The sequence below is a fragment of the Triticum aestivum genome, chromosome 6B (assembly GCF_018294505.1).
Source record: "Triticum aestivum cultivar Chinese Spring chromosome 6B, IWGSC CS RefSeq v2.1, whole genome shotgun sequence".
NCBI classification, from domain to species: Eukaryota; Viridiplantae; Streptophyta; class Magnoliopsida; order Poales; family Poaceae; genus Triticum; species Triticum aestivum.
Window position 1 is genome coordinate 707,673,693 of NC_057810.1, and position 15,588 is coordinate 707,689,280.

Below are 15,588 nucleotides of genomic sequence, written 5' to 3' on the forward strand. Positions count from 1 at the left end.
TTTTCATGGTGTATGGAGCAGAGGCAGCTCTCTCATCAGACATCGAGTGCGACTCGCTATGAGTCCGCGCATACGAATAGGAGGCCGCCGAGGAAAGCAGGAAAGACGACGTCACCGCAAAGTAAGAGGCCCTCGAACGCACAAGTATTTATCAACAGAAGCTGCGCCAGTACCAAGGTCGGTGCGTGCGAGCACGCGAGTTCAATGTCGGTGACCTCGCCCTACATGAGCGTGATGAACCAGCATCGTGGCTGACATCGCCCGTGACAACGTAAAATCGTGCTCTTCTATGACAGTCCGGCGATGTCCTTGATGAAGGTTCCACGAACGTCTCTCATGGGCGTAGTGTAGTGTCTCGTCGAGCGGCTTCGAGGGCGTGCTTGATGGGGATGCGAGGAGGACACCTGCTTGGCAGCGATGAGCGAAGCGATCCTCAAGTAACATGCTGGCGTTCCCTCATAGAGGTCACCCGAGTGAACTACCATCTCCCACAGCAAGGTAAAAATGAACAAAGATTTTTGCTCAAAAAATCACTCAGAACAAACGCTCCAGAATTATCATGTCAAAACAGATAAATTTGTCGTCCTATTATATAAGGATTTGCTATGTTCTAAAGTAAAACATGGCATCCTACAACATGATTATTGTTAAAATTAATTCTGTAATTAAGGGAAATCTCCCCTTGCCCAACGGACAAACGGTTGCACCACACGGACGCCTGTGTCCCTGGCAACCGATGCATCTCCCTGAAACCGACGCCTCCTCTGGATCGTCGTGTCTCTCCAGGAGATATATAAGCATCATGTAACCATCGTCAAGAGGAATCGATCATTTTGATTTCGAACACGTTACAACCCGTAGAACAACAAGTGAAGAGCAAGAAAGAACAGAGAAAGAAACGGAGAGAAGAGATCGAGACTCGCCGGTGAGATGTCCGGCCTCGTTTCCTTCTTCCTTCACCTGATCCGCGAGGACGGTCGCTGCTACCGCCTTGTTTCCCTTCGCCGCCATGGAGAACCTGGGCTTCACCGCTAATCCACTGCGCCAGGCCCCCTCCGTTGTTGTCTCCTCTTCGGATGAAGAAGCCTCGTCGGTGTCGTGTCGCTGACTACTGGAGATGCGAGGGCAGGCGACGGCGCTCGCCTCAACGGCCGGCAACTGGGCTCCCTGCTCCCCGCGAGCGCAAGTGGTGGTGGGGGATCGAGCGTCGTGCGGGTCGGGGCGGGTCCTTATCCGTAACCGCCCCACCCCTCGCTTCCTCTTCTTATGCGGTGCGGGTGGCTGCGGGCTGGCCTCGGCCGGCTGTGGCAGCTAGCCCTTCAGGATTTGTTTTTCTTTTCTTTGTTCTTCTCTGTTTTTAGTTAAACACTAGTACAAAGTTGGGTCATCTATTTTGGAACAGAGGGAATACTTTTTAGTACCTAGTTTGACTGCTACTTACATTCTACTCCCTCCGTCCCATAATGTAAAAAAACGTCTTACATTATGGGACGGAAGGACTACATTCTAGTCCAGTTCTAGATTAAATCTAGATTAAGACTTGTGTAATTATTAGTGTGTTTATATTGTGTAATGGATTGACAATATAAATAAAGTACCAAATTTCATCTGAGAATAATGGCATCTTCCATGTGTTTACCACATATCAAGTTCTCTTGAACATGTTTTTGCGATTGAGATCATCTTCTCTCGCATATCAAACTTGCAAATTGTTGAATATTTCTCCCTCATTATATTTGGAATCACAAGGTAATGAGTTGGGATGCTGCTCATTTGCAGATTATCTCCTCTTACTATGAGGTATAGGCTTTGTCATTCGCGACAAGCGATTACCTCCAATGTGTATTCCTTATATCTGAATTGTAGCATACACAAGGTAATGGCGATATAGCCTATTACCGTGAGATCTAAGCGGTCTTAAAAGTGTTATGTTCACACAATTGAGGTTGAGAATTTTTCAAGTTTTTCACTTGAGCATCAAATTTTTGCATTCTTATTACACAACCATGATGGTTTTTAATTTACCGCCCGTAAATTAATTATCTCTGGTTCCCCATGTAGGCAAAGATGATTGCCAAAGAATTTGAGGAGCTTGCCCTCAATGGCCACAAGTACCCTACATGGGCTATGGACATCAAGATCAGTCTTGTGTCTCGTGGGATTGTGCGTGCAATTCTGCCCCTGAGACTCCTCTCCCGGCTGGAGCCATGTCGTTGACAGAACAACAGGACTATGTTGCTTTATTCATCATAAGGCACCATATTCATCCAGATCTCAAGTCTGAGTATTTACAGGAGGAATCTCCTAGTACTATATTTCTGGCCCTCAAAACGAGGTATGGACAGCAGAAGGCAGTAGTCCTGCCAGAAGCACTCCATGATTGGACTCATCTTCGTCTTCGGGATTTTAAGTCCATTGATGAGTCTAATCATGTTGTTCATAAGATATGTTCCAAACTGCGATTTTGTGAGAAGGAACCTACTGAGGGGGAGAAGATAGAGAAAACTTTGTCTACTACGCTCCCTTCAGACATGATCCTCCAACAGCAATACCGTGCTCGTAACTACACTGTCTATTCCGAGCTTATTCACATGTTACATCAAGCTGAAAAGCATGACGATCTACTCGTTAAGAATGGCTCTCAGTGCCCAGTTGGGGCACAACCTTTACCTGAAGTTCATCTGAATGTTGCGAATAGAAAAAAGATTAATGGTACCTTTCGGGGTAAACAATCCAACTTCAAGCATAAGTGAAAGTGCAATAAGAAGAGGAGATCCAGAAATGCAAGGGAAAAGGCACTTCAAAGCCCAGGTTTGATAAATCTAAGCTTTGCAACAAGTGTGGATGCTACACGCATTCTACTGAAAAGTGCACAATGCCTAAGCATCTGGTTATGTTGTACCAACAATCTCGGGGACGCAAAGCACCTCAAGGGAAAAGGTTTGAAGCCAACTTCAACCTTCATCCGCATAGTGCAAAAGGAGATGGTGGTTCGCATGATGTTCCTCCTGGACCAAGCAACGCCCTGATTCCTTATCCGCCTGAGGATCCTGCTGAAACGGAGAACATGTTGATTGAGTACGCCGCAAGCAACGTGTGTGGCGACTTCGACTAGTCCCTCAATCTCCTTAGTGATCTACTTAATTATGTCCATTTGTGATTATTGTAATAAGAACATAAGTTTGTTGTTGTCTTTATATTGTACTAGTACAAGTGCCCACGCGTTGCAACGGGCGATAAAATTAAATGAGAATTGGGAACTAAATTATCAAACAACTCGAGGTAATTTCCTCAAATACCTCTGGCTCTTTCACTGCTTAGGGGTGAGATGATCCACAACGCATGTCAAATACAATGTGCTCCTGATACAGTGAACTACCAAAAACTTCATGAAGCACATGAGAAATAAATCAATAGTACAAACTACTTTTAAATTAGGACGTGAGTGACATATAAAAGTTGTGCCTCCAAACACTGCATGTATCAAAGATCTGCACTAATTCATCCACTCTTGCAAGCACTCATGAGTACTCACCTAGCATACCTACAAGCATCTACATGATCACCAACTATACAGATATGAGTTTGGAACTTTGGGCTGCTTGGTAGTGTAGTGTGTGCTAACCAAATACAAAATTAAGAGATACGCTGCAATACTGGTGTTCCGGTCACCAATCTACATTAGGTATTGCATGTTCTGTCCACCAATTGTACAATATACTATTATGCCTGTAGATCAACCATGAATGTATGCAAAAATGCATCTCCGGAGGGTACACACATGTTATGAGTAGAGTTATATATGAACTCATTTTTTCCCTTTCCGCAAAAAAAGAACTCATTTTTTCCCTTAGGAAAAAAGATAAGTTAAATATTAAATCCAAACAAAGGGATAAACTGTAGGAAGCAACTCTTGCAGAATTCTTGATTCCCTAGAAAAAAAACATACAACAGTTGCTAATGTTATTGTCAGTCATATACACGAATGTATCTCTCATGCATAGCACTATAATTCAGGACCTTTAATCTTTGTCCTGGAGAATTTGTTGCTTCGCATGGATCTCTCCACCAAGAAACATTGCTATATCAATAAGGTTAATTAGTGCCAATAAATACGTTAAAAAAGAGATTAGTACGGGCTAATACATCAGACCAAATTGAGATACAGTCAAGTAGCCAAAGCGAGTTGGGGAAGAAGAGGGGTTGTAGACATTCTTAAAGCAATGAACTGTAGCCTGCTTGTCCATGTACCTCAAGTGTAAAATCGGCCGACGAAGTTCCGGCCAACTATGTAGTACTATCGGACACCTGCTTGTTTTCTAGCCGAGCCTCTTTTTATTGCAGGCTTGCGAATTGCAATGCAATTAAGCTCGATTTCTAGTCGAGCCTCTTTTTATTGCGGGAATTCTTTGTGAAATCTGGATCGGGGCATCCATGGCTCTGCATTGGAATAGTTCTCCTACGTGGATCTGATAACTAAAATAGATGTATGGGCCGTCCGTCCCAGTTTCCTTTCACGTACGTCCTCAACGCTTAGTTTTTCGTTTCCTTTGCACGTGGGCCGGCCGTCCCGATTTCCTTTGCACATATGTCCGCAGCCTTTTGTTTCTCGTTTTCTTTCACGTACGTCACACGTTCCTCAAAGGCTCAAACCGAACCAAACCAGAAAATAGCATACGATAAAAATCATCAGAAAACAGGATGAAACAAAGAGAAACCAAACCAAGAATACATATTCCCTTTAATAGTAGGTATAGATATAGATTGTATCAGCACATTTGATATAATAAGATTGTATTCTATGTATTAACATGAGGTTTTCTTATTGAAAATTCTTTTGTTTTATATAGTTTTCTACGGGGACAATCCCAAGAAAGAGGAATTATGCCTTGTGGACACTGGCACCACAAACTCCATACTGAGGGAGATGAAATATTCCAAACTCTAAAAAAGATGAATGGAGATATTCTAACTATCGTTGGACGCGATACAGTGATTGTTGATACTGGACGTGCCATATTCACCCTCCCAAGTGGTACACAAGTGAAAATTGAGGATGCTTTATTGTATCCTGATTCTTCACGTACCCTGATCAGTTATCGAGATATTCGTAAAAATGGTTTTCACATTGAAACCCATGAAGACAACAAAGAGGAGTATCTACTCTTTACTAAAGATCACGGATATGACAAAAAGGTACATGCGAAAATTCCGTCTCTATCGTCTGGTTTGTACTATACGTACATCAAACCCGTGAAACATGTTGCATACAAAGTAATTTTTAGAATGTTAACGCATTCCAAACCTGGCATGATCACCTAGGCCATCCCGGAATCGGGATGTTGAGAAAAATTATTAGCAATTCCATTGGTCATAATTTGCTTGAGTCAAAAATTTCTCAATCTTTAGATTTTGTGTGCACATCTTGTGCCACAGGAAAGCTAATTTTGAGGCCCTTGCACCTCAAAATACAAGCTGAACCACTTCGGTTCCTTGAACGTATTCAAGGAGACATTTGTGGTCCCATTCAACCATTATCTGGACCTTTCAGGTATTTCACGGTTTTGATTGACGCATCTACACGATGGTCACACGTGTGTCTTCTATCCACACGAAACCATGCATTTTCCAAGATAATGAGGCAAGCCATTAAGTTGCAAGCCCATTATCCTGAAAGTCGAATTAAATCAATTCGAATGGACAATGCCGCGGAATTCACCTCACGTGCTTTCAATGATTATTGCATGGCTTTGGGGGTTGAAGTTCAGCACTCTATTCCATATGTCCATACACAAAATGGTTTGGCTGAATCACTAATTAAGAGGATCAATCTCATTGCAAGACCTTTGTTGACAAATTGCAACTTTCCAACCACTTGTTGGGGCCACGCTGTTTTACACGCTGCTGACTTGATACAATTAAGGTCAACTGCATATCAGAGTTCTTCCCCTCTGGAATTGGTACGTGGAAATCCACCTAGCATTTCCCATCTGCGTAAGTTCGGATGTGCTGCATACATCCCGATCTCACCACCACAGTGGGCATATATGGGCCCACACAAGAAGTTGGGGATCTATGTGGGGTACAAATCGTCGTCGATTATCAAGTACCTGGAACCCCTGACTGGGGATCTATTCCCAGCCCATCACGCTAATTGCATATTTAATGAGGAACATTTTTTGGCATTAGGGGGAGATTTCAAGTACCAGAAAGAATGCCCGGAAATTGATTGGAATGTTCATGCCATTTCATCATCTGATCCACGTACCCAAGAGACCAAACTTCAAGTTCAGAAGATTATTAATTTGCAACATCTTGCAAATAATCTACCAGATTCATTTACTGATATGAAAGATGTTACAAAATCCTTAAATCCAGCCAGAAACGCGCCAGAAAGAGTGGAGGTACCAATAAAAACCACTCAACTCCCTATTTCTAAAAAGAGGGGGAGTAGTACGACCTCTGACCTGGAGCATGCTTCTAGCAAGCAGCAAAGGAAATTGAGGATAAAAACCTCAGAGTCAGTAAATGCATGTCAACTCAACATTGGCAAACACCTGATGGGTAGTATACACCCAGTGGAAGGGCAACCTCTACAACCCAGCTCCAGTGTGCACAAACTGGCTGGGATATCGGAACACCCAAACTCAATCGTATTGGGAAATCACGAAGAGTCACTAGGGGTGCAGAAAATTTTCATCAACTATGTTGATTCTGGTGAATCATTTGACCGTAAGACTACGACTGTCGACATATGTTTTGCTGAAAAGATTGCAGATACCCTTCTCACTGATCATGATCCAAGGTCTATCATTGAGTGCCAAAAGCACTCCGACTGGCCTAAATGGAAGGATGCAATCCAAGCATAAATTGCCTCGCTTAACAAAAGAAAGGTATTCACTAAAGCAATACCTACACCTCCCAATGTTTCCCCTGTGGGATTCAAATGGGTTTTCCTCCGGAAACGGAATGAGAACAATGAGGTGGTGAGATATAAAGCAAGGCTTGTAGCACAAGGTTTCATACAGAAACCCGACATTGATTTCACTGAAACATATTCACCAGTAATGAGTGCAACCACTTTGCGATATCTTATATCCTTGGCAGTGCAAAAGACTATCTATGCAGTCGATGGACGTCGTGGCCGCATATATTTACGAGTCACCGGATCCAGACATATATATGAAGGTTCCTGATGGAATTCCTGTCCCGAATAAAAGTGCAAAATGCAACATGTATTGTGTAAAGTTGAATAAGTCATTATATGGCTTAAGACAGTCAGGACGGATGTGGTACAACCGACTCCGCGAGTTCCTTCTTCAGAAAGGTTATTCCAGTGGTGTTGATTGCCCATGTGTTTTCATCAAGAAGTTCTCTATAGGATTTTGCATCATTTTTATGTATGTTGATGATCTCAACATCATTGGCAACACACCAGACATTGATGAAGCACGCAATCACCTGACGATGGAATTTGAGATGAAGGATTTGGGTAAGACCAAATTTTTCTTAGGTATTCAACTTCAGCACATTCCCTCGGGAATCATGGTACACCAAGCTGCCTATATCCAAAAAATATTGGAGAAATTCAATATGGACAAATCATATCCATCTAAAACTCCCATGGTGGTTCGATCTCTAAACGCAGAGAAAGATCCGTTCAGACCAAGGGATGATGGAGAAGAGGTGTTGGGACCTGAAGTTTCATACCTCAGTGCCGTTGGAGCACTTATGTATCTTGCAAATTGCACAAGACTAGATATTGCATTTGCAGTGGATCTACTTGCTAGACATAGCGCAGCTCCCACCAAATGTCATTAGTCTGGAGTGAAGAATATCTTTTGGTATCTACAAGGCACAAAGGATCTTGGCCTATTTTTCCCGTTCCAGAAAAATCAAGACTCTGATATGATTGGATATGTAGATGCCGGCTATTTGTCTGATCCCCATAATGCCAAATCACAGTCCGGCTTCGTGTTCCTACATGATGGCACTGCTATATCATGGAAGTCTTTAAAACAGACTCTGGTGGCAACATCTACCAATCATTCTGAAATAATTTCATTATTTGAAGCAACATGCGAATGTGTATGGCTTCGCAGAGTGATAAACCACATACAACAGTCATGTGGAATTGGTTCGATAGAATCACCAACCATTATCTATTAAGACAATGCGGACTGTGTTGCACAGATACATTAAGAGTAATATTACTAAGCATATTTCTCCTAAGTGGTTTTTCCCCATGATCTTTAGCAAAGCGGGGAAATAAACGTCTTGCAAATTAAATCATGCGAAAATCTTGCTAATTTATTTATCAAGTCTCTACCAAATTCTACGTTCTAGAAATATGTCTCTACCAAATTCTACGTTCTAGAAATATGTTCATGAAATTGGTATGCGACGACTTCGGGACTTGCAAGCATCAGGGGGAGTCTCTTCTTGAGATATCGTTGTTCAAACAGCACATTACGCTATCTCTCTTTGTGAGTATATGTTTCAGGATCTCATCAAAGATTTTATGAAGAACTTTTGGAGAAGAATCTTTTGAGATGATAGAGCTTTCCGGTCAATCGTGAAGATGATTCTACATGGTCAAGCGTAGATTAGGAGGTGTGTTGAAATTAATTCTGTAATTAAGGGAAACCTACCCTTGCCCAACGGACAAGCGGTTGCACCGCACGGACGTCTGTGTCCCTGGCAACCGATGCATCTCCCTGGAACCGACGCCTCCTCTGGGTCGTCGTGTCTCTCCAGGAGATGTATAAGCGCCCTGTAACCATCGTCAAGAGGAATTGATCATTTTGATTTCGAACAATTATTCCTATGCATTTTCAAAGATTTGCCATGATTGCAACATGGAGAATTGCCATCCTAAAAAAACTGTAAAAATTGGCATGCTCAGAATTTGCCATCCTGGCAAGGAAATTGTCATACTACATCAACAACAACAAAAAGTGAAAACTACCATGCTCAAGAAACAGAAATGCCATCCCTAATGTGTTCGCTTAGATTGCCATCTTAATGTGTGTGGAGCAAATGCTTTAGAATTCGCGCGCTCTAAGGGCGTTCGCTCGGAAATGCTGAAAATCAGTGAACGCTAACAATCTGACGTAAGCATTTAGGTTTCTTTTTTACCGGGTGCAGGTCCCTAGCCTGTCATAGGAGTATAAGGTTAGCATTTGGGGAAAAAAAATAGTTTGGCCCATACTGTACCATGACAAACCTCACACATATACCTCCAGTGATGGTAAATATGTTTACGGCATACAAAGCATCTTGATAAGTTGTTTCGTATAGAAATGTTACGCACACATAGCACTGGAAAATATATTCTTCTCTTGAGTTTCCAGCAAAGATAATGATATAGTTTAAAAATAATTGGTACCCTGATATACACATCCTCAAAATTGCATGTACAAGTTGGACATTAGCACTTCCAGCTTATTGCTTCACTGTCAAAAGCTTATAAACTTAAGCAGTATGGGCACAGTTGAGAAAGTTACCGCCACAATAAACAAAGAGCCCCCTGAACAAAGTGCAACCGGAGAAACCTCACTCCACTCAGTACATTCACAAGCACAAACAAAAACATTCTTCATCAAACAAACAAGTGCAATAAACATCACGGGGACGAAGTACGCTTTGACAAAAATAAATTACTGTCATAACCACCTGTCCATGTCACAGAACGGTTGTATGGACAAGTAGTATGGATAATTGGTACTCTGATATACACGTCCTCAAAATTGTATGGGTAAGTTGGACATCATCAGGCACAACAGTTCCAGCTTATCGCTTCACTGTCAAAAGCTTACAAACTTGACCAGTATGGGGAAAATTGACAAAGTTACCGCCACAAAAAGCAAAGTGGCCAAGTCCACAGTACATAAACCAGACCCCTGAACAGCATGCAAACGGAGAACCTCACAATCAGTACTTCCACAAGCACAAACAAAAGTTGAAAGCAAACACAACATTCTTCATCAAACCAAGGCTCAAAAAAACCATTCTTCATCAAACCAAGTGCACCAACACCATTACCAGGAAGAAGTACGCTTAGACACAATTACATCAAGTCAAAACCACTGGTCCATGACACACAACGGATCAAGACACGCACGCAACAAACCATTTATTTCTACATGGTTATCTGCTCTTGCAGGCAGTTCCCAGTTACCACAACCAGAGTGCTCACGACAAGTGCACACGCATCTGCACTAATGAACAGAGCAGCACATGGCCATTACCCCCATCACATCTTCTGATAGGCAAGCACCCGATAGGCAATCCCTTTCATGACCACACCACCAACGACAATAGGACAACCCACCTTGTAAGCCAAATCAAGCAGGTTAGCCACCCTTTCAGACCACACAACCTCAAGCCTGCCAAAAAGAAAAAGAAAAATTACATTAAGGCGCCACCCTTTCAGACAACACAAGCTCAACCAATCATAATAATTAATCATTCGAGTAGTCATAAACACTATACTCCCTCCCGTAAAGAAATATAAGAATGTTTAGCTTACTCTTATATTTTCTTTACAGAGGGATTAAAATGGAAGTTGTTGTAGCTTTTACCTGAAGTTTCTAAACTCTCTTGTCACATCATCATAACGTGCCCGCTGGAACTGGTACCAGTCTCTGGCGCTCTACAATTCAACAAGGTAAAAGAAGATTAGAAGGTAGTGACCAAGATTTAGCCTTGGTATCCTTGCATGTCATTGTAGGATAAAGGGGAACAAAAATATCACGAGACACTATTTGCAGTGCTAAAAGCTCTTGAAATCATAGACCTGATGAGTTCAGATATTACACTAAGTCGAAAACTTTCAACAAACAGCTGCAAAAAACATTTATAGGGGAGCATTCCTGACTGTTGGTACTGCAATGTCAGATCTTTGACTGTTAGTGCTCTAATTTTCAGATCTTACAAAACTTACGCCGTACAAGGGATACAATGTGCAATCATCCCAAATCAAGTTGCCGATTAACACTAGCAGTCAGAATTTAGTGTGCCTCTCGTTCAAATCTGTGAATTGACCAACTGATGAATGACTAAAATAAGTATCTGCGCACCAGCCTCATGCAAAGGCAAAACGAGAAGAGCTTTCATGACAACGCAAATGGTTGTCAAGTTAGAATGATCTGTAACAGCGAGCACGTCAGCCACATCAAAGGCAAAAAAGGGAAGAGCTTTCATTCATGACAATAACAAATGTTTTCAAGTTAGAATGGTCTGCAACAGCGAATCAACCACGTCAAAGGCAAAAAGGCGTGAGAATAACAAATGTTTTGAGAGCCACATCATGTAAAATTCTGCCAACAAGGATTAGCCAATAAAGAACTCACATATGCATCAGAGCGTAATTTGTAACGGCGAAGGCAAGGGAAAACTCTAAGTTCGGGAAGACTACATACCCAAAGAAGGTTAGCGTGGGTATGGTATGTGTTTGTGCTTTTTACTCTGGAGCCTCTCTTGCAAGAAAGGAACTAGGGATAAACAACCATGAAATTGGCCACCTATGACTACGAATCTACTGGTCTTTTGGGGCAGATTAATTCAATGTCAAATCGATTAGCTAGCGAGGATTCAAGCAACAGCACAAGGGCAAGACTTGAATATGGCAAGGGCGGGCGAAACTTGTGGTCTCAGCGACAGCGAAGGGTCGAGATCCGGAGTTGGGGAATCCAAGAGATCACCCATCTATTGGTCGATTTGCTCTACCGACTCCAACTAGTGATTTAATTGAGGGAGCGCGGTGTGCAGGAGGAGGAGCATACCTCGAGCCGAGAAACGGACGGCGGCGGAACGCTAGGGTCCGATGGGAGCCGGAAAGCAGCAGGGGTGGGGGGCGACGGGAGCCGGGCAGCAGCAGAGGTGGGGATCCGCAACTTCGCGGCCAGGTTGCGCAGCGCCATGGATTGCCGGCCGGGCGTGGGTGGGATGCGGCTAGGGTTTGGGTTAGGCGTCTCTCGTCTTGTCTTCTCTCTGCCGACGAAGGCTTCCCACCAGCGCTCTTTTACGCCTTCCCACCACCGCAGAACGCGTGCCCTCGTCGACCGGGCCGGGCTGGGCCGGACCAGGCTCATTCACCCACGCCCATGATGTTTGGAGCCCGACCGAGGAGGAGATATTTTCTTTGTCTTTGTCTTTGTCTTTTGTCTTTGTGTAAAAAAAATAGTATCTTTTTTCTTTTGCGGAGAAAAAAAAACAAGGTAAAATTTCCCCACGTGTCCGCTCTAAGTTTTTTTTCTTTTTTGCATGGTAATACGTGTCTCATTTATATATCATCATAAAGACCATAGCACAAGTCACGTACATACCAAACTGACAAAACTAAACAAATAGCATAACGCTGTGAGGTCTAAGGTTGAGGGGCGGAAACACACATATTGTTGTAATACATAAACCAAGTACATCAACCAAATTGACACACTAGAATACCGATACAACTTCTCTTTATTCATAATTCTTCTCCGCCACACTTTTAATGACATTAGATCGTGCATTTTCCTCTCGTCCCTGGCGGCTGTAACCCTAGCCGCCGCTAGGGGGAGGCCGATCTTCCAACACCGCTCTCTGGCGGCTCCCCTCTGCCGGCGACCTGGGTCGTCGGTGATTAGGGGAGTCGCCGGATCCACGCATGTGGATCGTTTTTACTCTCTCGTAGTCTAGGTTTTTAGGTTGTTCATCGTCTTTGCTTCGGCGGCGACGATGACAATGCTGAATAAAGATTCGTCAGATCCTTCCCTGACGAGGCCATCGGTCCTATGGTTGGGGATGGATTTGGAAACCAGTCTGTTCAAGCAAGGATGGTGCGGCGGCGGCGGCATCCTCGTGGTGGACCTGTGTCCTCGGGCTCCGCCATTGCGACGACGTTTGCTCCAGCGTCGGCGCGGAGCTTGGGAGGTAGTCCAGGAGCAGATGCAGATTGTGGTCTGCATCGACGACATCTGGAAGACGGAGCATGTGCTGGGCTTGTGGTTGGTGGATGGCAGATATGGTTTCCTCCTTCGGCGTTTTAGTCATGGTGGGTTGCTAGATCTGGAGTTCGATGACGTGTCTGGGGTGTTGCCCCGGCCTGATTCGTTCAACGGTAAGGATTTCACTTTTGGTGAGCCACCTTGGAGGTCCGTAAAGCTGCATATCAGCGATGGAGCCGCGTCGAGCTCGGGTGAGGAGGTGATTCGTCATTATTTTCTTCGGTGGCTGCTGTGGTGGTGCCGGAGGCAGGTGACGGGCGTTGGTGTCAAGCTCAGAGATGTTCTGTTATCTTTTCAGTTTTGTCATGTCGATCTTTACGTGACTTATACTTTGTTCTTTATGATATGAATGAGACACGTATTACCATGCAAAAAAACACTTTTAATGATGTTGTTAAAGGATCTCTACTCCTAAAGTGGGAGTCTGTGGCAATTGCGATTCGTTGGTACGTCGGTTGTAAGGTAAGTTTCTTTAGGAAACAGAAATCAGGATGCAATCTGACTTGATTGCATGACGTGATACCCTACCATTACTAGGGAAAAGCCTATACACAGAAAGTTCTAGTAGCAAGGGTTAAAAACCCTCGCTACTGCTACTTACCAGTAGCGCAGGTTTTTAAACCTCGCTACTACTAAGTTGATAGCAGCAGCGCGGGTTTTTAACCCTCGCTACTACTAAGCGGTCTCTACCGTGCCCCCCGGACATGCCATAGTAGAAGCGCGGATTTTTAAAACCTTGCTACTACTAAGTTTGATAGCAGTAGCGTTGGTTTTTAGCCCTCGCTACTACTAAGTGGTGCCATAGTAGTAGCGAGGGGGTAAAAAACCGCGCTACTACTAAAGGTCCCATTTTCAAACTCTACCCCCCTGGATCGCCTTTTCAGTTAAAAAAAATAAAATAAAATGATGAGAATGTCAAAAAAATAAAAGAAAATAAGTTTCCCATGTGATATATGGTCTAGTTGTTGGGAAAATTTGCAAATATGAATTTCGACTTTATTTGCAAAATCTCTCGAGAATTTGTAAAAATTGGCATAACTTTTGCATACTAACTCGGATGAAAAAGTTTTTTATATGAAAAATCATCTACTCGAAAAGTTACATCCAAATTTAACCAAGGGAACCCCGTTAAACATTTTCAAAATCCTCAAAAACCTAATAGAAAAAAAGTTACGAGGCTTTTAAGATCTAGAGTGGAAAAAATCGAAAAAAAATTCAAACTGTGTGGTCAAACTGTGGTCAAACAATGGTCAAACTAATTATTCTAGAATATTAGTGTTACTAAATAATAATTTTAGTTTTTTGGAATTTTGGTCAAATCTGGTCAAACTATGGCCAAACTGTGGTGAAACTGTGGTGAAACTGTGGTCAAACTAATTATTCAAGAAATATTAGTGTTACTAATTTTTTAGAACAATAGTTTCAAACTCAAATAGTGAAATGTGTGACTTCATGCTCAAGCTAAATTCCTGAGGTTAATAGGATTGACATCTTACTATTGTCAGGAAAACAACAAGTGCAGACTTGGAAACGAGGGAGAATAAAACCCGGAAGTTAAGCGTGCTCAGGCTGGAGTAGTGAGAGGATGGGTGACCGTCCGGGAAGTTAGATGATTTGGAATGATGAGGGGTGATTAGAGATTAAATTGAGCAGCGATGAGGGGTGATTAGAGATTTGAGGTTAAAATAATTTAGAAATTTGAAAATTAGGGGGAAAGATCGAAATATTTTTTCGAAAAAATTCAAAATAAACCCGCGCTGGTAGTAGTAGCGCGGGTTTTTACCCACACTGCTACTAAAGGACGTAGTAGTAGCGCGGGTTGCACCCGCGCTACTGCTATACGTTAGCTGTAGCGCCTTATTAGTAGCGCCGGCCCCCGCGCTGCTAATAGGCCCAAAACCCGCGCTGCTGCTAGGCTTTTCGCTAGTAGTGTACGTAAAACGAGCGTCTCCTCCCACAAGATTGCATGGCTTCTCCTCCATGTCTAACACCAGACCCCCGCGGGTTTCGCATTCCCATACCTGCGGCGTTCTCCTGCATGTTGCGTCCCCATCGTCAGCCATACCCGGAGACATCGGATGGACGCGCCAGCCTGGACTAATGTGGCGACTGAGGACACCCTGGATGCTCGCGTGGCTGGCCCTCTTCCAGGACACTTGTCCCATCCCTCGGCGACTCTTTTTTACTATATGACCCCTAGAGCATCTTTTGTTGTCCACTGAACCCCCCCCCCAAACAGTTATACGTCCATTTTGCATCATGTTTTATGTTGATATTTATTGCATTATGGACTGCTATTTCACTTTATGATACAATTCTTATGTCATTTTTCACTTGTTTTGCAAGTTTCACATGAAGAGGGAGATTGGCGGCAGCTGGAATTCTGGACCGGAAAGGGCTACATCGGAGGCACATTTTCTAAACAACTCCAAATGAGTTGAACATTGACGGAGACTTATTTTAAAATATATTAAAATTATTCGCGAAAGAAATACCACAGGGGGACCCACCAGGCAGCCACAAGCCTGGGGGTCGTGCCCCACCCCCCTAGGCGCCCCTGAGCTTGTGGTGGCCCTGGCAGGCCCACAACACCCATCTT

At 43.4% G+C, this 15,588-nt stretch overlaps 1 protein-coding gene across 1 annotated transcript; it reads right to left on the reverse strand.

Annotated features, from left to right (window-relative positions):
* Positions 1-9,961: 9,961 nt before the first annotated feature.
* LOC123135052 (uncharacterized) lies at positions 9,962-12,025 on the reverse strand. The gene is made up of 3 exons (XM_044554175.1): positions 11,787-12,025; positions 10,584-10,654; positions 9,962-10,388 (listed from the first exon to the last, which is right to left on the reverse strand). The coding sequence occupies exons 1-3, from the start codon at positions 11,922-11,924 to the stop codon at positions 10,256-10,258; spliced, it is 342 nt and encodes a 113-aa protein (XP_044410110.1). The 5' UTR covers positions 11,925-12,025; the 3' UTR covers positions 9,962-10,255.
* Positions 12,026-15,588: the final 3,563 nt, after the last annotated feature.